Below are 23,797 nucleotides of genomic sequence, written 5' to 3'. Positions count from 1 at the left end.
TTTGGTTCTATGATGCATTGGAGGAATCTTTTGATAAGGTGTTAGCCTGCCGTTCTGTTTATTCACATGTATGATCTTAATTGAAAACACTACACACTTGCTGTCAAAAGCATGCATGAAAGGATGAAACTTAACTGTATGTATTGTTGTAATGAATGCTTCGGAGTTGTTTTTTCAGCAATTTGAATGTTGACAAATTTTGCTTATATATCAAGAATTGTTAATTTTTCTGGATGTTACTGATTGACACTGCATCCTCCATGTGTCAGGGTTATCCTTACTGTTGTGTGAGGAATAACCTCTTATGTACGGATGTCTTTGTGTCTCAAAACTTCTCAAACACTTCTCTCCGTCAACCACCCTGATCTATTCTTATGGTAAAATTCTCCATGGTCTCTTCTCTGTTGTGTATCATCAACCCAAGACAACAGATTGTTTGCTTTGGGGTGATTTTTGTTGGTCAGTCTTGTAACTCCTCTATCTATGTATTTTTTGACCAATTTGTGTTGCATATTTGTTACTTTGGTTTAATACTTTGAGTTCTGAGGCATAGACCATTTTTCTGCTTTTGCAACCTACTACACTTTCTTTCACCAAGGATAGGAAGTTAAATATTTACCCAGGTGCCCCAAAAACCACCAACCATTATTTTTGAGTTATGCCTTTATAGAATTTTTTTTTTTCCTTTTTTTCTTAATTATCATCCATTCTGCCATATCCACGTTTAGATAGGTGGAGAAGATTGTTACTACACAAGTTTAGTAGCTGTGGGTAAATGTTAAAACTCGTTAACCACTCCCATGATAAGTTGTCTGTCTTGTCTTTTTTCTTGGCTGGTGTTCATGATGGCCTAGATTATGGCTAGTATATGTTATCATTCTTTGAATCCTTCCTTATGATATGCATATTGAGCTTTAGCGCAGTGCAGTTGTGGTGGTCTCCCTTGCATCAAGAAGTATATACACTCCATGGGTAGTGATAAAGCGTTCTAATGTGGGGACTGAGGGATGGTTGGAGAATTGTGATTACGTTTTGATTGATTGTTGACCTAGGCAATATTATTCATGGTGCTGTAAATTGACCATGAATTATTGACTGTGTCCTTTACTTCATCTGTCCCCCTACCCCATGGTTGAATTTAGGTCCTGATGATATTTGTGAAGCATGCATAAACTAGCTTGAGTCTTGGTGTGTATTGTGTAATGGCGGCAAATGGCTTTTCTTATACTGGCTTTATCAACTGTAGAAAGTTCAACAGAATTAAAGTGTCCAAGCTACTTTGGCTGTCCTGTAAATCTTCCCAAGAATGATAATTAGTGTTTTTTTTTTTTTTTTTTCAATTGGAGAAAGAAATTCTTTCACCTTATCTTTGTTGGTTTTAGCATGGATATAGGCTTTAAACGGGAGGGAGATTTTACAGAATTGTTTATTGGATTGTCTAACCTGTGGTATATAGGATGATATCTTTCTCAAGTTTGGTTTCATTGTAAACAGAAGCTTGGCTGAATATGAACCAGTGTTAGGAATAGAATGGCCTAACTATCTTGCTTTTGCAACTTCACTAAACCTAGTTTCCTATATTTATTAGCCACAATTAAGCTTTTGGCTGGAAATACAGAGATCCCTCTTATCAGAAAAAAAAAAAAATAGAAAGTTCCCTTTGCCCCCTGAAGAGAAGAAAATCCATCACTAACAACTTGAGAAGGAATAAATTAAATGCCATTGAAGGTAGAAATTAGTTTTTATTAGCTTGCAACCGTCAAACAAATGCAATTTTGTCCAAGTTTGGATCCCTTACACAACTTAAGGAGAATTTATGATTTTGTTTCTTATGCTTCTAATCTTTCACATTCCACAGTTGCTTGTAATATAGTTATGATCATTTGTGGTCTTTGAAATTAGGAAGCACAAGGGCCTTACATATTGATGGCTGTTTGAAACATAAACAATTGTGGGTATGTCATAGTTGTATCTTCAATTCTCACATGCTTAACCCAGTTTATTAGTTGGTATCATAATATCTATGTTCCTTAGATTTTAGGACTCAATTGAGTTTGATTGAACTTCCATGGTTAATTAAATGGATTTTTGATGTTTGTTACCATGATCTTTATTTGTCATGCCTTGAATCATTCGTACAAATATTTAGAGCTCCTAGTCATGGTATGTTTTCAGTTGCAATAGTATGTTTCATGGTCTCTGGTTTTGACAGGCTGGTTTTAGTGTGTATTATTAAGGTTTAACAGTAATCTAAACCTTGAGTTGTATGAACCTAGCCTTTTGTCAGTCTCGCATAAATGATCCCTCACTTGTACTTATATAGTTAGGGGAAGATCCTAAAATTGAAAGCAAGCTGCTTAGTTTATGCGGACTTCTCTGATGACAATTCAAGCAAGAGCTTCTTTCAAATAGTCGGAACATTCCGAAAGCTTTCAAAGAAGTCCAAAGTTCTCCAGATTTCTCCAGAGTGGGTGAAAATCTCTGGAGTCGTGTAGAGAAATATCAAGAAGTCTTTGTACAATGGAACATAGTTTTATAGCTTAATTGTATCTAGAATGTTCTAGAGGTCTCATGAACCCCCAAGGTTGTAGAATGTTCTTTAGGTGGCTACAATGGCCTTATATGGCTAGAGCACCGAGTGTTAAGAACTTAAAAGTGCTTTTCTTCTTTCAAGCTCACTAAGTGTGTGCATAACATTGCTTAACATAGCTAGCTAAGTTCAAGACAAGGCTGACTTAGTACCTTAATGTCTTGAAGTTGTCTATGTACCAAATGGGTTGCTTGGGAGGAACCCTAAGTTTGTGACAGCATGCTCTAATTATGAAATATGAAGCTTCTATGTAATTTATCTGTTTTTTAGATATAGGCACTACCCTGCAATTTAGAGCATGCTTGTATTGAATTGATGTAACAAAAGAAAAGATTAAAAGGTCTCTCAATTTGGACAGTTTTGTGCTCATGTTCCATAGGAGGCCTTATCATATATGAAGCTTCTATGTACTGTAAATCTTTTTAGATATAGACACTACACTTACAATTTATAGAGCATGCATGTGATGAATTGATGTATCAAAAGACAAGATTAAAAGAGTCTCTCAATATGGACACTCTTTAACACATTTTCAAGCGTCCATATGATGAGAGCCATAGAATAAGTTGCTTCTACCATCCCTTGCTGATGAATTACTGGAGGAATTTTGCAGAAATTTTGTTGAATTCTGAGTATGTTGGTGTTTATACCAGCTTGGATGCTTCTACTGATAATTTATTTCCTATTGCTTGCATTGAATCCTTGAATAATCTAATCTTGTAGGACAGGGACATCTAAATCTCCAAAAGTAGGTTGCCCTGCATGATTAAATTTTTGTTGTCTGTGGTAAGATTGGTGTATAGAAGGCAAGAATCTCTACTAAATTCATTTTTGCAGCCTGTTCTTGAATTTGTCCAGCTGAATGGAAGTTTTACTGCTTGTGGATTTTAGAAATGACTCGTCAATTTGCTGGTTTACATTAGATTAGCAAACTTGCTGTTTAAGTTTAAGTTCTGTTCACCTGTTCTTTTTCAGACTGGAGATCAAGAGATGAACATTAATTTGATAGAAAGTGTAATGGCCAGTGCAGTCTGTATCTTTTAATTTGTAAGACATATGCTGTCACCCTCCCCATCTCTTTGTGTTCCTCCCTTGCCCTGTCATGCCATCTTCTTCTGCTAAACCATCCACACGTTTCCAATGAGTTCCCCCAAGTGCAACCCTTCTATTCAAATCTGAAATTCTTTAACAATTTTCTCTCCGGGGCCCCCTGTTATTTCAAAATGCTCTGCTCCAGCAATCAGGGGAAATTAGAAGCACAGATTTTGTATGTGGAAAAGGAGGAACTTCTGATTCACAATCTAAGCAGGTAGTGACCCTTTTACTTATTGTGGTGTCAAGCTCTGGATCCTTTTTTGGCAATATCTTTGATCGATTGTGAGTGGTAGATTGTGGTAAAAAAAATCAACACCCAACCCCAACCCCAACCCCACCCCCACCCCCACCACCTCCACTTCAATTCTCTTTCTCCTTTTTCTTTTGATTTCCCTTTGGACATCATTGAAATTTATCACTTTCAAGACAAACTAAATTAAAGAATTTCAATCATACAAACATGAGGGGGCCAAATTTTTGGATCTCTTGTTATGCCTGAGCAAAATTTTAGATTATTTTGTTTTGATACATAAAAATTTTGGATTGATATACATGTCCTCTCTACTATCTTCAAACATGAAGATTTTCCTTAAAAGCAGTGTCGCAACAAGGGACCTACATTGTCTTACAAAGGCAAAAAGCATTCATATTGATAAGAGGACAAAACGAAGCATCCCTTTCAAATATTTTATTGCTCCATTGGTTGCATTGCATGCTGATTTGGTTAAACCAACCATTAACTCAAAAAATGACCACATCTCTATGTTATTACTTATTCGCACCTGTATTGTATATGCTATCTTATTCTTTAAAAAGAATCATACACATATCGCAGACCCTTCACCTAGAATCAACCAGCCTCTCTTACAAGAACTGCCAACAAAATATCATTCCAGGCGTCGATCGGCCCGGGCAAGCACCAATGGACACAGTCATTGTAGCCCTTCATCCATTTGTTACCCCAGTGAGCACCAGGGTGACCATCAGGTCTCATTAGCATGGCTGTAGTCACATCCAAAGCTCCAAACTTAACCACCCGCATGTCTCCTCCCCTTTTTGCTCTTTCCACTTCTTCTACTTGTATGTTCCCAAGTTGCCTCTCAAAACTTGCCAAGTCAACCTCTCCTTCACCCAGAGGACTAGTCCTTGAGCAGCCTCCTCCAGTGTTCCAAGAACCATTCTCAAAATGGGCTGGTGAGAATGTCCTCAACAATGTCACCATACCCTTGCACTTCTCACAACCATTTATGTACTCGAATGCTGCTCTAAAGGCCATTCTAAGAGCAAACCCGACACCAACTTCCTCGACACCTTCTTCATTGCAGTATACACATCCCATCACTTTGCCACCTTTGTGCAGGTACATTGGTCGGAAGAACCAGTGTGCATTGGAGATGATAGCAAAGTCAATTTCCGGAACCTTTTGTGCCCAGCTGTTATCTATTTTGTCAAGATACAAATCATAAACACCAGAGGCCGTCCCATTGCTCATCCTCTCCTCACCTTCAACCAGGAACTTGCTCCAGAGGATCATCAGGGTGAAATCATGTCTAGGAAAGTACCATGTTCGAAACCGGTCTTCCGAGTCCTTGTATATATCCCTTGGAACTTCTTCCTGTAAGATTGATATCTGGTTGGATTACAATGGAATCAAAGACAACAATGATCTTCACAAAATAGAGAAATCCTTTCATGCATTCATGGTTGAATCTTAAATGACTGAAGGTTCCAAGTTATTTCTTGGGGATGTAATCAAAATTATGAAGGAAGAAAGTACACATGGTGCTTATTAGGTTTTGAAGCTGTACTTGAAACTTGGGGTCAAAGAATTGGAAGATTTATGGCAGATCAACTATCAAGGATCATGCAAATGAGAGTCAAAAGATGATTAAAGGGGTACAAAAGCAAAAGGGTTGATTCAAAAAGGCATTAGTAAGTGTTGTATGAGAATCATTAGGAAGGTAAAGTAACTCAAAACTCCAAAATAAAAGACCAAAATGAATCAATGATTTTGGGAGAAATGAGTGAAAGAAATTTAAATTGCAAAGTCTAATAATAAAAGAATTTTTATGGCAATGATTTTTATTTTTATTTTTAAGATTATTTTCACTTTCAAGAATAAAAATATTAAAAATAATATGATAATTTCTAAGTCTAATCATCCTCACTTTGGAAGTTTAAATTGATTCTCAACAAAAGTTTCAAGGGCCAAGTCTTTTCCTCTCTAATATTCCTAAAAGTAAGCTTGGGTCTAATCACCCTTCTTTTGAACTTTAAATAGACGCCTGGGTCTATGTATACATGTTATAAAAATAAAACCAAGTCACGGATTCATTTTCAATCAAAGATATAAAAGGTAACAAAAAGAAGTCAAAAATCACTACTAAAATGTACAAGATAATCAATGGAAGTGAAGCTTTTAATTTGCCAATTGGCATATGCCAAGTTAACATTTTGAACAAAAATCAAAATTTTCCATTTTTGTCAGTGGTGGAAAATTTTATAATGAAGAGAATTAAATGACAAGGATTTCCTAGGAAAAAGACATCTAGTATGAATCATCATGGCCTACACGATTTGAATCACCCATCCTTGGCAAAAATAGCAAACCAAGGAAGAAATGCCAAGCAAGAGTTTCTAGGCATCTCCATGGCTTCCTGTCTGCTTGAATGCCAAGCAAACCAAGTGCGAGGAAAGAATATCCAGACTTAAATACCATTGACTTTTCACCTAATATTTACTATCAAAAAAAAAAAAAGTTTCCCTTTTTCATCTTTTTCTTTTTTTTTCCTTTTTTTTTTTTTTTTTTTTTGGTATGGTGGAAGAGAAATATGATTGAAAGAATGTTTATGGAACTGACCTGAGACAAGAGACAAAGGAGGGATTCCATGTGGTTGCGAGAGACGGAGTCACCAACGAAAGCGAGTTTCTTGCCTTGAAAGAGTCTGAAAAAGGTGGCGGGATCAAACCTGGGAAGGTGGCAGCCTTGTGGTTTCCATCTCCAGTTCACAAAGTCGGTGTCCTTCCGCCCGTGTTTGAAACAGTTCTTGGAGTCTGGTATGGTGGTGCAGCTCCAATTGGTGTAGGGAGAGCCTTTCTCGTCCGGAACCCAATGACCCTTGAACAAGTCACACCTTTCATCACCTACAATTCATACACAAACTTGCATAAACAACGATAACAATCATCTAAACCACAGTGATAGAAGAAGAAGAAGAAGACTGGTATATATGTATCTTACTTTGATGGGGTTTGATGAGGGGAGTGGTGTGATCATCGTCCTGATGAAGTTGTTTGGGAATTGTGGGGGCAAGGGGGAGAGGAGAGAAGAGGATGAAGATGCTGAAAATGAAGGTGACACTGGTACAACCAAACAACAAGGGAGTGAATCTTCCCATGTTGGTGATGAGGCATCTCTCCCTATCTTCACAGAGGGAGGCTGATGACTTCATGGGGTCATGGAGAGAAGAAAGAGAGAAAAACATAAAAATAAAAATAAAAAGGAGTGAATTTTGTTGGGGATTCGGAGCTGGTAATTAAGGGAAAATGGAGGTGTTTAGAGAAAGGGAAAGAGGTAGAAATGAAGAGGAAGGTGGGTAGTGGTGTAACCTCCACCTTGTGATTGTGACACTAGGCGGCTACATGTATGGTTTTGAGAGTAATTCCCCTGAATTCTCGGCGTAATCTTTCAAATCAGGAAAATACACGCTTTATTTTTGGGTCTTCCTTTTCCCACTACCCAATCGCCATCGTCATCACCATTACTCGTCTACGCTTTTGTTCCCCATTTTGTGTTAAGGTTGAAAATTAAATCAAATCTTGAATGAGGAAGAGATGAAATTATCGATACACAAAAGATATTTGCCTGTTAATAATCATTTTAGTGATTAGGAAATCTTATAAATCTCTTCATTATTAAATACTAATTAGTAATTACCACACAAAATGAGTCAACCTTTAGTGCATCCAACTTCAAGTCAAATAATTAAGATTTGATGTGAATCTTGGTAACTTAATAAAGGAACCATCACCAATGCCCATTGATTTGATGTCTCTGGGCGTCTTCCCATAAATTTCAAACACGCGTATAAAATTTGGTATTAAAACATCACATTCATAGGTTCAAGCGCGACCAAAATAAAGACAAGATCCTGAATAGAGATGGTCCCGTTTAATGAATCACAACCCACACGGCCCTGAATTCCTGTTGTCTCTCTCCCTACATTTTTTAAACAAGCATCCCTTACAAATAAAACAACAATGAGGCAACTTTCTCCTTGATTACAGGAATCTTCTAGGATAGCTGCAATGTGTGGCCTCCAGTTGCAAAGACTTTTACACGTCTGCTGAAAAGGTTAAGTCACCATCTTGATAATACAGATCCAGAGTGGCAGGACCGTCCAAATTTAACAACAGCAATGGATTCCTAAGTTTTTTGTCAAGGAATTTTGGAGTGACCAAAACTCTGGATTCTGGGTTATGATACATTCAGAGAGAAAGGGTTTAAATTAAAAAAATACATCACACATCCACAGTAGCTAACCCATCAGGCAATATCAACAAACAAAATGTAATAAAATACCAAAATTTGGTAGTCAGAACTACAGTTATAACTATATATGTAACAACTGGAGAAGGAGAAAAAAAAATTTAATTAAAAGGAAGATACAAACCAGCGTCAGCCTGGGCAGTTTCAGTTTCACACATCCAATCCTTTATTCTCAAAAGGATTGAGTTTGCAGCCGTATAGCCTGAATGGACAGAGTCCATGCATAGGACGGATTTCATAGTTTCTACGAGAACATCAGAGATGCTTTTCAAGTGTTAGATATCTACACAGGGGAACTGATCAGCATATAGGCCATTCTGTAAGAAAAGATTCAATTAAACATGTGAACTCGTCCGGGGCACAGTAGTTTTGAAAAGTCAGAGTCGGTACAGCAGAAGAGGAAGTGGTTTGGGACAATGAACTCATTTCCATGCTGTCTGGTCTGGTTAGAGACACCACTTCTCAGGTCCACTGGCATTCAACATGAAAGAGCTGCAAAATAAAAAAATACCAAAAAGAAAAAGAAACAAAGGGAATATGAAAATCAAGAGGCATTAAAATCCAAACATTTAGAGGACTATATAAAAAAAGAAAATTCCCCCCTTTCAGGCAAAGGGTAGGGCATGCCGAAATAAGCATTTAACCTACAATAAAACCATAGGATGATGACCATAAAAAGAGAGTTCCCATTATTGCCAAATATTGCAGCTCAAGTTGTAATTCAGCCTTGCAATTATGGTAGCAGTTGACCCAAGAAATGAGATCATTTTACTTTTTTCCTAATAGCCAAAAAACAATAATAATAATAATAATAAGCATATTTTTCCCCTGAAAATATTTTATTTGACTTTATCTCACTGCATTGTCCAGAACCCATTAAAATGACACTTCAGATTCTTACAAATCAATTGTTGTGATGGGCTTTATTTTCTGTACAGGTACCAGATTAGAGGATGCATTTGTCCTACAGATTTCATGGAAAATACATAGTAATAACTCCATGTCTCATAGAACTACAATGAAAGCTAAATGTATTGATAACACCATCATCATCAACATTCTGACAACCATAATAAAAAAGTGGTCAGATGGCTCACCAGGCCTTAGCAGGTTTGCCACATTATGCAATAAATTCTTCCTACTGCCATGAGGGTTGCTTATAGCCAAATCTATCTGCTGCATCCCAACCACCATCAGGCTCTTTTCTCTTCAATACCCCTCCTGCCACCTGATACATCTTTAGCTGCTCCTCTGCCAGGGCTTGTGAACCAGCAACAGGAAGCTGCCTCAAAGCTGGAGGCAACCTCTCATCCCTCCGTTCTGTATCTGTACCTCCAGGACCTGCATTAAGATCTAGACCCTGACTTCCCCATTTCCTATTTTCAGCACCAACATTACTTGCACTGCCTGGAAGGCTCATTACATAGGGCCGAGGGTACAGTGGGGGGGCAACACCAGCAGGTCCAACCAGCTGTGAGGGAATGGCAGGAAAGCAAAGTGATCCTCCAGATGTGGAATCTACATATGCTGTTGAACAACCTGAAAAGGAATTTGATGAGAGAGGGAAATTGGTCTCAAAGGGGAACCCAGGATATTGAAAGGGTGGGGCAGGTGGAAAGGGCACAGCAGGAGAAGAAGATAGAACTGGACCCCTATAAATTTCAGGACCAAAAGGACTTCCACCAGTAGGACCTATAATCCTTTGTGACCCAACAGCAGCTGCAGCAGCTGAAGCACCAGAAGGAATAATTGGATAACTCTGCTCTCCTCTACCTGGCAACATTGATGGGATTGTGATGGCAGAATAGGAGCTTCCCTGAGGGAACCAAGATGAAAAGTTTCCTAATTCTGTACTGTTCATTCTGATGCCAGGAACAGACGACAGGAAGGGCACACTGTTTTTAGCATGCTGGGTACGAGGTGCTGTTTCAGTGCCCACTTCATCAAGACTTGGTCCATTGTTCAAATCAAAGTCCCTAGATGCATTCACTTCACTGTTGGAAAACCCACCAGATAATGACGACCTATTAGGCAATGGTGGAGCATCTGATCTACAACCATTGCTCACAGAAAACAGCCCAATATCAGGACTTTCATCAACTCTGTTTAAATCAAGATCAAGTCCTCCAGCGCTACCGTCACGAGGCACAGGTGCAGCAATAACAGAAGCAGCATCCTCATAAACTCTCTGGTCTGGCACATTCAGGTCGATGTCCAAAGGGTGGCGACCTTGTTTGCTAGCAGGATTATCTATGAGAGGCACATCAGTTGTATTGAGTGGCATCTCTAGAACCTTTCTAGGTTCAGCAGGCCGGAAAGCACTGGTAGCAGCTGATCCTTTCCATCCAAGCTCACCCTTAGTTCTCAATAGGTTTTCAGGAGGAACAAATGACCCTTTCGCTGCAGCAGCCACAGTAATAGAAGCAGGGAAGCTCCCTGACACAGCAGAAATAGGCACAGGAACAGGGCAGGGCACATGAACAGCAGATGAATATCCTGGAGCCGATGACTTAACAAGCTCTCCTTGACTCCCATCATCAGAAGGGAACCCCTCATTCAAATCAAAGTCTAACTTTACAGCCATATCTGAACCTGCAGCAGAAAATGATGCATTTGCAGTGGATGTCTGTCGCTCTGTTGTCCTGTCCACTTCAACTCCCTCTTTTTTACACTCACTGGACTCCACTCCCCTTTCAGGTTCATGAATGGCAGTTGCGGGTGACTCCTCATGGGGAAGTGACCCACCAGAACGATGACCAACAACCTGTTTTCTTTCTGATTTCTCCTCAGCACATTCACCGTTCTGTTCAGAGACAAATGAACTCATGTCTGTTCTCTGTTTCCCACTCTGCTCAACATGACACTCAGTCTTTAAGTTGTCAGCCTTCTCAGTTTTAGACTCTACACCCAAAACATTACCAGAAGCAGAAGATAGCACAGCATCCTCACTTTTTCCTGCTATAGACTCTGAGCAAACCTTTCCAAGAAGAGGTGGCTTTTGCTCAGACAAGATGACACTAACTGAGTCTTTATCCACAAAATCCATGTCCTCCCCCGCCCTTTCTGATAAGCAAGGTATTTCTTCATTACTTTCCTTCTTGAATTTTGCACTTTTAGAAGTTGCCTCTGTTACTACTGCTATACTGTTCTCTGCAGTTCTTTCATCCACATAATCAGCCTTCTTATCTTCATCGAGCAAGGGACTCCTTACGTTCAATTTAGAATCAGAAATACAGTTGCTTCTTGCCTGGTGAGCACCTGATCTTCTTTGTTCATGAAATTGGTTAACACCTTCAGCCTCTGGATTACCCTCTTTTGTAGCATGGACAGATGACATAGCTACAGAAGCATCATGTGTGTGTTCATCTGTTTTTCCATCAGATATCAGCCATTGACTGTCTGTATTTTGTTGCAACTCCGTACTCGAAGAATTCAACTGTGCACTACACTCCCCTATTTTCTCCTCACAGGCTCTGTTGTCTCCAGAAAAGTCAGCCGCAACAGGGGCGGATGAATGTCGTAAACCGTTCTTCAACCGTGAAGAATCAATGGAATTGCCCCTCTCAGCAGCAGTACCAACAATCGCCCCATCATTAGGTTGATTTTGGGTTTGACCAATGTCTTCATCCAACTGAGTCAATTTGGCATCATCTCCAGAGCAAGAGTCCTCTGGTACAGGGGAATTCCTCCCAGGAGAACTCAATGGAGAGACAATGTCAGACTTGGATATTTCTCCAGCAGCCACACTAGCAAGTAGATTCATCCCAATGTCATCCCCAGGTGATGCAGATGCACTAGCTTCAGATATCTTGGCACAGCTTTCAATCAAAGCATTTATGGAGCTGAAAGAAGCCTCATATGATTTTCCTGACTTCGGTGTAATCCCTGATGATGAACCAGTAGTTTTTGACACTTCTTTTGGCCTCTCACCATCGTCACTCACCCTGCGCGGTTCATCACAAAGAACAGCAGCAGGTGACCCAGTACCTTCATCAGACCCAGCCAATCCATCTTTACTCTGGCATAATTCTGCATTTGTGTTTGATGCCATATTCACCCGCAAAGTATCATTTTTTCCCTTTACTTTCTTGTCATGGTGATCATGCTTTTCAGGGTGTGGAGGAGAAGATCTCGAGCATGTAATGGCAGAATCTTCAAAAGAACCACCACTGGCACTTCGAGCAGGACTACGACCAGTATTTGGCAACCTGACAATCAATCGCTGACTATTTAAATGATCAGAAGGGGGAACATCGGACACTTTTTCTTGCATTGCTCCAGCTGGTGACACCTTTTCGGATGTCGAACTCCTATTTAAGGAACCAAATTTTCCCAACCCAGTTTCCTTTTGACTTCCTGAGCCATGAACACCATTGCTTGATTTTCGATGCCGAGAAGAACTGCTTGATATCTTATTCGCACTCAATGACCCCGCAGTGGAGCTCCTCGCATCTTCCCTGCACGAAGAACCCACAGCTTTTGCATGGTCACTTGAGCAAGACTGACTATTGTTCTGAGACTGACTAGAACTGCTGCTTTTCTCCTCCTTGATTGGAGTTAGAGGCACATCTGAGCTTCCACCACCAACCAACATTTTGGAATTTGGATCCTTTGAGTTAATACCAGCTGATCCAGTCAACGATTTAGTTGAGCCCGGAGAAGCAGAGGCAAGCTTACCAACAGCTTCCCCACCACTGAGCTTAACTGAAGGAGTTCTAGATGCAGGTGGTTGTACAATGGAGCTCTTCATGCCAGCTTCAGACGATCCCCCAGTTTTCCTGTTCCCTGCATGAGAAACTTCAGAAGACACTGCCTTTGTTTGCCATGAAACACTACGACTTGACCCAGATTTTGCATCATCAATGTTCATTTCAGCTTCAACTCGTCTCTTCCATGTGTCAACTAAACTCCTAGCTTTCTTCTGAATTTCAGAATTTTTATGACTGCGCAAATGATTCACAGACTTGCCAACATTGCAAGTCTGTAGTGCATGGAGATTCACAGGCAGCTTGTCTAGTGCACGAAGTGAAGCCAAGAGAAATTCCTCAACAGATTTATCGTTTTCCTTGGGGCTACTACCATCACCAATCTTCCCTTTGTGGGCCTCTTGGAGCCATTCATCCAATACAGGCAAGCCCCTGTGCTGCACAAACCGTACAAGGCACTCGACCCTCTCTGTGACTGCTATTACATCAACAAGCATTATTCGGCTGGCCAAATCTATTTTCTTTTCAGAACTGTCAGGTTGCATGAGTTGCACTAATCTGTCAACCCCATCAAGGTCTACAAGCCCTCCTTTATCTGTTATTTTGGCAATCTCAGATTTTAACATGTTTTCTGGTCTAAATTGACCAGAATCCCCATCATCTGTTTTAGATAAGCGCTCCCGTTTAGCGGGATCAGAGCTCTGATCACACCCCCTCTTCTTGCCCTTACCCTGAGAAGAAAAGGAGGAGGCACTATTCTGTACACTATCTGCACCAGGTTTTAACGGCTGTGTTGATGCCTGACCATTCAAAGGTTTTGGAGAACGGCCTCCCGACTGCACTGCCCCATGCATTTCTAGTCGCGTCTTGTCTAAAAGCTGATCTACTTCTTCTTGTCGTTCCTGTGATATAAAAAATGACTACAAACCTAATAAAATTATAATGATTGAAAAGAGTATGTGATAAACAAGGACATTAAAAACACTCACATTAATGTAGTCTTTGTCAGTTAGCCACCATAAACACTTGTTCTCAATATCATACACTCTTCTGCACACAAATGAGGATATCCCTGGAGGAAGTTCAACACCTTTACGAAGGAATGCGACTTTACACGGATGGAGTAACGATGCAGCAGGTATCTCATCCTTGTGGAATGAGTAAAAGACTTCGTTTGGTGCAGCTTCCAGCAAAATACCTTTTCCAAGCTTTATATCAGCAGGTCGGTAGAGCCAATTCACTCCTAACTTTGGATTGTTCTCTTTGCCTAATGTGAATCTTCGAATTATTCCAATGAAAGGTGGGGAATCTTGAGGCGGCTTGAAAAGTGCACAGTCACCGACACTAATCGTGCGTCCATCCTACAACCAGAAAAAGATTCAATGAAATAACATACACCACACTTTTACATCTTGCAAATTCCATAAATGGTTTAATAGGTGTGGGCATGCAATTCTAGCAACTTAAGAGTGCGGACACAGTAAAAAAATGTGCCCCACTCAACTGCAGCTTGACTGCACTTCTTTGTGGTAGGCAAAGATAGAATAATATTAATAGCGTCTAACAAAAGGGCAAGCAAAGTTGTATACAAAGGAGCCAAAAGGCCAAACAACACTAAAGGATAACACAAAAAACTCCTCCGCCTCACTTAGAGCTCAACCAATCAATGAAGTCCAACATGGACAAATAGCTATCACCTATGTACATTCTTCCCCACTCCCAAAAAATATACATAAAGTTTGCTTGACTGCACTTTATCAGTTTCATATCAAATCATAATAAACAAAATATACCTTGAATCCAAAACAATAAGAGACAACACGGAAACAAACAGAGAATGCCTTATACTATCAGGAACTACTGACTCAAACTAGAAATGATTTTTTTATAGGCAAACAAGAGAAGGAGGGGGGGACCTCAAAGGAGAGGAACAAACAACCACACCTCAAGAATTTTGAGAAATTGTCGAAGAGAATTTTCACAAGACATCAATGGATATGAAAAATGATGCCCTATTCATACTAGAGAGTTTTAAAAAGACACAAGAACTAATGAAGAATATTATATAGTAGTTCTAGAAGGCAATATCTACAAATAATGAGCCTAGATATTATAATCTGTCAACATATATATTTCAAAAACAAACAAAGTGAGAGAAAAAAGGTCCAACAAAAGCAATTTGCTGCAGAGACATTAACAAACCTAGATTTTTGGCAGAATAAAAATAGAAAATATGCTAGGTTATTAGGAAACTGAAACTGAAATCACAATTAGCTGTTAAGAATAAATTATCCAAGAAGAGTTAACTAATAAGAGTAGTGAATTTCAAGATTCTTTTATCATTTTAATGGACCATAATCCCCGTAGATTTGACCACAAAAGTGGAACTACCAACTGAGTAGCAATTGCAGCCATGAGGAGACCCCCAGCCCATCATATATTGATAGGAAAAGGTATTTAGGTTAATCACAACAACAAATTGATTTCATTTGTAAAATGAAAATAGCTTGACCTGAACTGATCTTGTAAAAGTAAATCTTCATAGAAAAAATTGCCTGAAGTGCATAATTATACAGGTGGATGGAAAAAGGTTGGAGAGAGGGGAAATAAGAGGTTGCCTATCCAAGAAAAAAAAAATGCAGAGAATCTAGAAAGAGATATGAGAAATCCATTAAAAATGGGCATATACTACAAAAATCACCACAGCACAGTGTATGGTTAAAGGCTAAATAGAATTATGCCAGCCATAAAAATGAAGTATGGCACTACATACAATGCCCTCTCAGAACATTGAAAGTATCCACTGCATGACCAACCCACCCATAAACAGAAGAGATAAACCCAACAAAGAAAAACCCATGAACACCAATTCAGCTCCTCTCCAATACACCCTTTTCCTCAGTTGCCTTGATGACGCCTTAGATACATGCTAGGCTTTGACATCCATGGCTTATAATAAGGAGGATACGGCTGAACACTAACCACAGATTCATTCATCCATTCAAGGCCTAATGATAGAATTGAGAGGAAAGGGGTGTAACAGATTGGGACAAGGCCGAGATGACATAGCATTCGAAACATGAGAAAACCCACTGAATCAGTAAGAAAGTCATCAGAATACTACCCCTCGCAATTTAATCCAAAAAATAAGGAATTGAGCAATGTTCCACAGTCCATCCACAACTAAAAATCGCACTTTTGACCTAAAAGTAAAATAACCATCAGCATAATCAAATTCTCATAACATATGGTTACCAAAATGAAATTCAAATATATCCTATACAAGGGCACAAAGCAATGCGAAAACATTAGAAATGGAATGGAGAAAGGCGGAGAAATGGATATATACTTTGCTGAAGGAATCGGGGGCGGCGGAATCGGAAGCTACTGCCGTGTGTGGCGGGACAGGCCACATGTGCCGGCGCTGTTGCCTCTTCTCACCTTCCCGCCCATGCATAGCCCTCCATCGCCGTTGATTTTAGTATCGATCCGACCTGTGCCGCTAACGAGAACCATCAATCCTAGTGAAATTCCACCTCCTGATCGTGCTACGAAACCCTAGAAACTCGCAATTGGGGCTTTATCAAACCCTAGATCCGGCACCGGATCTTCCATTACCCCACACAAAAAATCGAAACCCTTGATTTGGAAGATTGCGATTCGGCAATTAGGGCTTACGTGTAAACCCCTCCCAAGCGATTCAAGGCCGAGTCGATATGGAAATTAGATTGGTTTGGATCCTCGATCACAGATTCGGACAGAAAAATCGATTCAATTCCCGAAATCGTCGGAGCGAGAGACAAAAGGAGAGAATGAGAGAAAATAGGGATTTGATATTGCTACGCAAAATAAGCAGCTCAAATCGTTCGGGGCAGGTCAATTTTGCCAAGGCAGGTTCTGATGAGCGACAAGGGAAAACGACGCCGTTTCCGGAACCCGTTAACTGCGTCATCCCTAGACGACGCCGTTTCGATTAAATGCATTGCGTAACGCCTCCTCACAATCAATGCCATAAATCTTTCAACTTGTACATAATATCACAGCCGTTGATCCTCCCGAATCCATCACAGCCCCACGATCAACACCCCCCACCCATGTCTTGTACCACCCCGCAGATTGTTCGGGACTCATTTGATGGAAAATCTTCACCCAGGGGTTTTTCAAATTTTCAATTTGATGGGTGTGGCTCACCATAATTTCAGTAGGAATATGATTACACTACACCATAGTCAGACCCACATGGGGTTGTCTTTCTAGTGATGTAGATTAGAGTTGTTCATTAACTCTCTTCTTCCCCCATAATAAAACCTATATTGGTCTAAGAAAGCGATGGGTCGGAAAGTGACCGATTGATATGGTTTGGTTCAAAGTGTTTGGCAAAGGTAACTTGAAAGCAACATGTTGAGGACAATTATGGTGATTGATTAGAAATTATTGTCTTATTAACACTCAACAAACAACATGGGTAGGGGAGGGGCTGGATTGGAAGAGCCACTTTGAATGGAAATTTTGTGCAGAATGTAGTCTGATGTTTTGCCATGTGGCCACCTGTTTTGAGTGTGACACGTCTGAATGACAATCCCAAACCCAGTTGGAAAATTAAAGGAAATGGAATGGGACTGCAAGGTTTCCCACGTAATTCATACTGCAAACATTTGAATTGTGACTTCAATTTTGGGCAATTTTGTGACATTTTAGATATTGTTCTATCTAGTTAGCAACTTAGCATGTGTAGGGCATGGGCTTGATGTTGCATTATTATTATTATTATTATTATAATTTTGTGAGAAAAAAAAAAAAAAGGTCACATAATGATGAGTTGGGAGGGGAATTAGGCCAACATCAAGTCTAGAAGCCTTACACATATGTTATAATGTTTGAAAATAGCCAAAAAATGAAAATTTAGTAACACTTTTCTCTCGGAATTTATTGCAAAAAATGGATCCAAGACCTTGAATCAAATCCACATCATATTTCAATATTGTTTCTTTCCCTTTTTGTTCTTTCAACTTGTACCATATGGCAAGAATATGAATGGGGTTTACCGTCTTACCCACAACTCCAACCATCTTTGATATTTTACGTTCAAGTAATTATTATCGATAGTAATAATTCTAAAGATGGATCCAATAAATGTGCCAGCAAGTGAAGTTGATGAACAAAATTGCAGCAAATTACTTCTCCTGAACAACATTTGCATCCACCATTTTAAGGCCAGCATGTTCTTGGATTGATGGCCGGCTCATTTTTCTTGTCCTGCTCATAATTAGAGTGGGTGTTCAAAAAATAATTTTTTTTTCATATTTGATTAGTCCAATTGTTGTTGTGAACATGATGGATATACAAAATTATAAAAAGGGTTGTGAATGAATGAATGAATTTGTCAAACCCAGGCGAGATTGATTCCATAGTCACATGAAATCTAGATTGACTTAATTGTGGTCAATAGTTTGAAGAGGGCAGATGGGGTCATGAGAAAATCGTAAAGAAACATGCTTTTGGCTTTTGCTTAAGGGTTAAGAGTCTAGAAAGGAGCGGGATCACGAGGAATTCCCAACCTAAAAACAGACCCAGTTGCATAAGAATATGATGTGATGCATGGGTCATGGTCATGACTCAGCATCACAGAGTTTGAAATTCTGGAGGTGGGTGTTTTGAAATTGGGCGGTAAGTGTTGAAAGCGAGAGGTTGTTGTCTGTGATGGTGGTGGACACGGCACTGCTTTCTTTGTTTGGGTTTGGAATGACTTTTGGGGCTGATGGGCATGCCCAAAAAGTCCAAGGGCTGAAGCCCAATGCAAGGAGTTTTGCTCAGTTGCCTTTCAGGAATCGAAAATATTTGGGGTTGCCTACCTTCCATGAGATCTCCAATTTTGGGTCAGTTTGATTTTTGTTTTCCTTATCATTTCAAGTTCTTTTTACTTACTTCTTAGTAGAATATTGGTCTATAAGATGATATGCTATCTGTCCTCATTCAGATTTGAAATGACAATGAAAATAGTGATCAGAAATTGTGATTTTTGAGGAAGGGATCTTTCAGAAGAGTAGAACTATCTGGGTTTCAACATATTTTCTGATTTAGAAGGGTAGAAACTAGACTTTTATCTGTCTTTTTTTTTTCTACACCAAATTGGGAAGTCATGAACCCCAGATGGATTTTCTGGGATTTCATCTGATTTCGCACTGCATTCAAGGGTACCGACTCCATAATTCAGATTTGTCTGTCATTGGAAATTGGAACCATCACCACCACCAACAGTTTTAGGATGTCAAGAGACATGGTTCTGTAACCCATTTCGTGTTGGTTATATGCATTTTCAAGCCATTCAAGGACCAGGCTCCAAGCATCACTTTGATGGAGGGCTGCAATAATAGCAGCCTGAAAAGGAATTTCCATTAATATTCCATAGCTTTAGGATCTTTGTTGCTGTGAATGACAAGCAAATAATGCCAAGAAAGAGACGCGTACTCACAAAGAAATACGGTATGGAATCAGATGAATATAATGATAAAAACATGCTCAGAATTTCCCGTTGTAGTGTGCAGAAGATGCTTCTCGAATCAAACCGAGGGAAGGAGTGCTGTTTTGGGGTGGTCTGGCAGAAAAATTGCTATATGATGGCTTGGTGCTGTTGAGGACAAAGAAGCTGTAGCCGTGGTTCTATGAATAATGAAATAGCACTTGAAGCTGAACCTGTACTACTATTATCTAACCAAAATTCTTTGGGTCATATACCATTGCTGGGCCGATTGTCGGTGGTGTGGGTCTTGTGGTTATTAACATTGGAGAACCAGAAATGGCTGGGCCTTCTCAAACGATGGAAGAAGTTCAATATGATTTCTCCAGTGAGTATCATGTCATGATAGAGGAGATACACCATGAAAGGCTTTTGTCAAATTGGTACTATTATCTGAACAGTATGGGAAGGGTGTGTTCATTGGCACTCCATGCTTATATGATAAGAATATCTTGAAAAGAACTCCAAACACCGATATTCTCTATGGAATCTGTTCATTCCAAAGAAAGTATAGAGCAACTTTTGGGGCAAAATTTATTTTTATTCTCTTCTTAGGAAGAGAATAAGTTTCTCTATTCCCTCTACTTCTTCATCTCTTTGAAAGGTATTTTGGTGCTTCTAAATGTGGTTTCTCCAAAACAACATCAAACCCTTTTAATTGGAAAGGTGTGCAAGTTGATCCATTGGACCTAAGCTTGTGTTTCTTCAATTTTTTGTTTTAGAGCCTTAAGCATAGCTTGATGACCTCTTGTAGGGTTATCTTTTGCTGATTAGTTGAGTCTCCATTGAAGTCCCATGACCTTTCTCTTCTTATGATGGAGTTTACAATTGAATTTCCTGTTGACTGTTTCTTTTCCTCGTTTTCTTTCATTACTATTTGAGATTCTTATTAATTATAGGAGATTTATCCATAGTTTGCTACCATATAGAGTCCAGAAAGTATCACTTCCAAACAAACTGGCATTTCAATCCTTGGGTCAGTGCTTAGTGGTAATGCTCATTTTGCTTCTCCTCACTCTTAGAGAGACTAATTCATCTCTGCAATTGCCCATTATTACTTTGAGTGAATTGTGAATATGAAAGCCCGTAGTTCCATTCCTTAAATCCTTTACATCTGTTGCTTTTTATCCAATTGTGATACATCTGAGAGCATTTTTAAGTTATTAACAATTCACAGCATTTTTACCTGACCAGTTGGGGTTTGCAACACAAATTCTCCAAATCCAGTTTTCTTAGAAGCAAAATCTTCATTATATGTGCAAAACTTGAGTTATTAGAATCTATCCACATCCATTTAAGCTCCATTATGCCATTTCTCCTCGCTGAGTATGCATTTTTCTTTGAATTTTGAATAAGCTTAATTGCTGTCAGAATCTCACTCACTGTTTAAGGCACATGGCATCCTTTAGGATCAAATTCATGCACACTTGTTTGGAAATAACCATTTTGTAGCATTCTCTCAGTTCACTGTAACTAGACTGTCATCATCCCAACGAATGAAGTCTTCCTGAGGATTTCCAGAATGTGTGTGGAAGGACATTGGCTGCCAAAGGGCAGCTTAATAAGATTGTAAGCACACTTGGCTTCCTGCCCTCCACCCTTTGGTGCATTGCAGAGTATGAGAAGCAAATACTAGAGCTATTGTTCTTTAATTTGAAATATATATAATATTGACCTTTGAGTTTGTTCTTTATCTATTTACAGCTTGATTTTGGAACCTGAAATTGCAAATTTCATGGTCACCATCATTCTTGTTTCTATTCAAAATGTCTGGCTACCGAGTATGTAAAGTGTGTTATAACCATGTAGTGTAATTGTTGGCACCTAGGGGTATGTATTGAATGATGACCATGCAGCTTGAAAAGAGATGTTATCTGTGCAGAGGAAAAAATTGAGTCTGTTTTCATCAGTTTCATATTCATGGTACATCTTCCATGTTAGAATTTCTTCAATGAAGATTGCTGAATTTTAAAGTTCATGATTATTGTTGCTGCTGATTTTGCTTTCTTATTGTACATATCATAATCAGTATTCAAGAGATAATCCTTTTGACAACCCTTGACTGATATTTAGCTCCTTTCTTTAAGATAATTTGAGATTGCCCTATTCTACCAAGGGAATTATCTGAGCTGTTGCATAGGTTCAATAACTGGTGTCTGGTCATGTGCGTGAAGTGGTGCAGACACATTTTATAGATGAACTAAATTTGAACGGTTACCTTCAGCAAGATCTTTTTTCATGACTACATTTTGAAATAGGTCAGTTCATCAACTTTGAACTCTATAGATTTTTTACTTGGTTAAGAAGCGATTGTTGGGATTTAGTTCATATTTGTTTTATTGGTGCAACCCATAAGATCAATGGAAAAAGTTAACGACTTCTACTTCAAGCTAATAATAACCAGGTACTTCTCAGTGGTTTCTCATGACCACTCATGTTACCTGTTTTGATGTTTTGTCTTTAAGCTTGTTGTTTGTTGCCCACATGGCTTACAGCCGTTAAGACGTGTGCCCAACAACTCATATGATCATGCACTTCCAAATGGGAAAGTTTCCAAAGTTACTTATACGTCAGAAGATTAGGTTCATGACACTTGGTTGGAATAATGGTATTACATTGGTTTCTGAGCCCATGCTTGTTGCTTTCTTTGTACTTGAATAGAACATGGTGGAAGCAGCTATCCAATGTCATCCATTCTGACAGTCAAGAAATTTATGAAATAGAATTACTTGCTAGTCACTATTTATACCATGATAGAAACCCCATTTCTTATCTGAAATTTTCGTGGGTTGGGGTCAATGCAATCTCAATTCTATGAGTTAAAACATCTGGAGTGTCAGGGTCCACTCTGAGCCTCCAACTGAGCATCTTAGGTTTCATGTATTAATTCCAGGATCAACTAGGATGGTGCAGTTATGTTGTGGAGGTTCATCCCTATTTGAAAATCATGCCCAAAAACCAACATAAAATTTGTTTTCTACTCACTAAATAACTAAAAGCCAGTGGATCTAGCCTTGTCCTAACAATCAACCCAGGTGATGCAGCTTTAGGGGTCCCTTTACTGTAGACTTGACTTGTTGCCTTTCTGATGTATGTTTACACGTTTAAACTCTCTCACACACACTTGCCTGTTCAAATCAAATCATTCAGAACTCTTTCATCCCTATATAAGGGTGCTGCCATCCTGGTAGTGTTCCAGCCCCTGCAAATATAAAAAAAAATGTAACAAGTATAGAAAGGATTCCAAATATTCAACTTCGGAACTTAAATTTTATAAAAGAATGAAGACTTGTTTCTTAGGCTATTATAAAGTGCTTAGAGAACCTAATAATATTTTGTGATACAGTGCAATTCTTACTAAAACTGAGGATTGATTGATTCACAAGCCTGCACAGTTGTTGAAAAAAAATGGCATAAGTTATGAAAGTAGGTGCTATTTACTTCTTTTAATTCATTGAGATGTGATTATAATATCATGTTATACAGAAAAGTTAGGTGGAAAGAACAATGTTTAAGAATCTAGCATTAGGCCTCCATAAAAATCAAAGCATAATATAATTCAAAGGTCGTTCATTGGTACATACCAGTTGCTTGGGTGGGTAGACATGGTTGGCAAAACCCGTTACTTTCCAACTTATTGTTCTTGAAAGTTTTTGCGAATTTAGCCCTTTTTATCCCGTAGCTGAAGAATCTTTTCTCCTCTCCCTCATCCTGCCCCATTTGGCCAAAAGAGGACCCATGTGTTGGGGTTTAGTTTAGTCATAGGAGAAGGGTTCATATTTTTATAAATTTAGGGGATGGAAGCATCTTCCTCTTTCAACTAAGCAGAGGATTACATCTCTGCTAGATATCTGAATCAGCTAAAAAGCTTAGTCTTCATGAGGAACAGGATCCAATTATTGAGTGCTTTAGGAAGATCTAAGCTACATGGAGTGAGCCAAAATATAAGGCTAATATATAGTAGAATCAAACATTAATAGTTGGAAAGTATTTTGGAAGCCTCCCAAAAGTATTCATATTGTCTTTTTTCAAGTTTTGACATCTTCCCTGTTCCTAATCAAGTCATAGCTCAATTACATTGCTAAGGTGTGGCGACCCTGGTTACCACAGTTCAGCCATATTGACCTTCCTGGTCTAAACCCAATTTGAAATTGGACATCTCACCAAACAGACAAGTGGGAGAATCTCGACAGGCATCCCAGACACCATCACAATCTTGTTCTCTTGTTAAAGCAGTCATTGCTTTTCTTATCTACCAACTGGAGCCTTTTGGAACTCTTTTGAGTGTTTGTCTTCTCTTGGTTTAGTCTTAGCCTGTGGACTGGCTTATGGGCCCTATG

The 23,797-nt window shown here is 39.2% G+C and overlaps 2 protein-coding genes and 1 long non-coding RNA gene across 5 annotated transcripts; 1 reads left to right on the top strand and 2 right to left on the bottom strand.

The window, feature by feature from the left end:
- Positions 1 to 4,305: 4,305 nt before the first annotated feature.
- On the bottom strand, positions 4,306 to 7,739 carry LOC117930210 (protein ALTERED XYLOGLUCAN 4-like). The gene is made up of 3 exons (XM_034850728.1): positions 6,927 to 7,739; positions 6,546 to 6,829; positions 4,306 to 5,300 (listed from the first exon to the last, which is right to left on the bottom strand). Exons 1-3 carry the CDS (start codon positions 7,168 to 7,170, stop codon positions 4,536 to 4,538), a joined length of 1,293 nt encoding a protein of 430 aa, XP_034706619.1. The 5' UTR covers positions 7,171 to 7,739; the 3' UTR covers positions 4,306 to 4,535.
- A 502-nt stretch (positions 7,740 to 8,241) lies between these two features.
- LOC117930208 lies at positions 8,242 to 16,803 on the bottom strand. Of its 3 annotated transcripts, none has more exons than XM_034850725.1 (4): positions 16,290 to 16,803; positions 13,930 to 14,301; positions 9,332 to 13,860; positions 8,242 to 8,726 (listed from the first exon to the last, which is right to left on the bottom strand). In XM_034850725.1, exons 1-3 carry the CDS (start codon positions 16,395 to 16,397, stop codon positions 9,373 to 9,375), a joined length of 4,968 nt encoding a protein of 1,655 aa, XP_034706616.1. In that variant the 5' UTR covers positions 16,398 to 16,803; the 3' UTR covers positions 8,242 to 8,726; positions 9,332 to 9,372. The 3 variants fall into 3 exon arrangements, with proteins under 3 accessions (XP_034706616.1, XP_034706617.1, XP_034706618.1); XM_034850726.1 differs by having other exon boundaries at positions 9,332 to 13,842; XM_034850727.1 differs by lacking the exon at positions 16,290 to 16,803 and having other exon boundaries at positions 9,332 to 13,868; positions 13,930 to 13,991.
- Positions 16,804 to 18,520: 1,717 nt separating this feature from the next.
- Positions 18,521 to 21,433, top strand: LOC117930211. Its single transcript, XR_004653869.1, has 2 exons — positions 18,521 to 18,816; positions 18,918 to 21,433. It is a non-coding gene; the product is annotated as an uncharacterized LOC117930211 (long non-coding RNA).
- Positions 21,434 to 23,797: the final 2,364 nt, after the last annotated feature.

Source organism: Vitis riparia, chromosome 14 (genome assembly GCF_004353265.1).
Source record: "Vitis riparia cultivar Riparia Gloire de Montpellier isolate 1030 chromosome 14, EGFV_Vit.rip_1.0, whole genome shotgun sequence".
Taxonomy (NCBI): Eukaryota; Viridiplantae; Streptophyta; class Magnoliopsida; order Vitales; family Vitaceae; genus Vitis; species Vitis riparia.
This window is presented reverse-complemented; position numbering and strand designations above follow the sequence as displayed.

Excerpts from the sequence above, each read along its gene's own strand:
- LOC117930210 (XM_034850728.1), bottom strand. The coding sequence starts at position 7,170 with ATGTTTTTCTCTCTTTCTTCTCTCCATGACCCCATGAAGTCATCAGCC. Across the intron at positions 6,830-6,926 it reads CCTCATCAAACCCCATCAAA|GTGATGAAAGGTGTGACTTG; the intron begins GTAAGATACATA and ends TATGAATTGTAG. Across the intron at positions 5,301-6,545 it reads TCCTTTGTCTCTTGTCTCAG|GAAGAAGTTCCAAGGGATAT; the intron begins GTCAGTTCCATA and ends TCAATCTTACAG.
- LOC117930208 (XM_034850725.1), bottom strand. The coding sequence starts at position 16,397 with ATGCATGGGCGGGAAGGTGAGAAGAGGCAACAGCGCCGGCACATGTGG. Across the intron at positions 14,302-16,289 it reads CCCCCGATTCCTTCAGCAAA|GATGGACGCACGATTAGTGT; the intron begins GTATATATCCAT and ends TTCTGGTTGTAG. Across the intron at positions 13,861-13,929 it reads CTGACAAAGACTACATTAAT|TCATTTTTTATATCACAGGA; the intron begins GTGAGTGTTTTT and ends TTAGGTTTGTAG.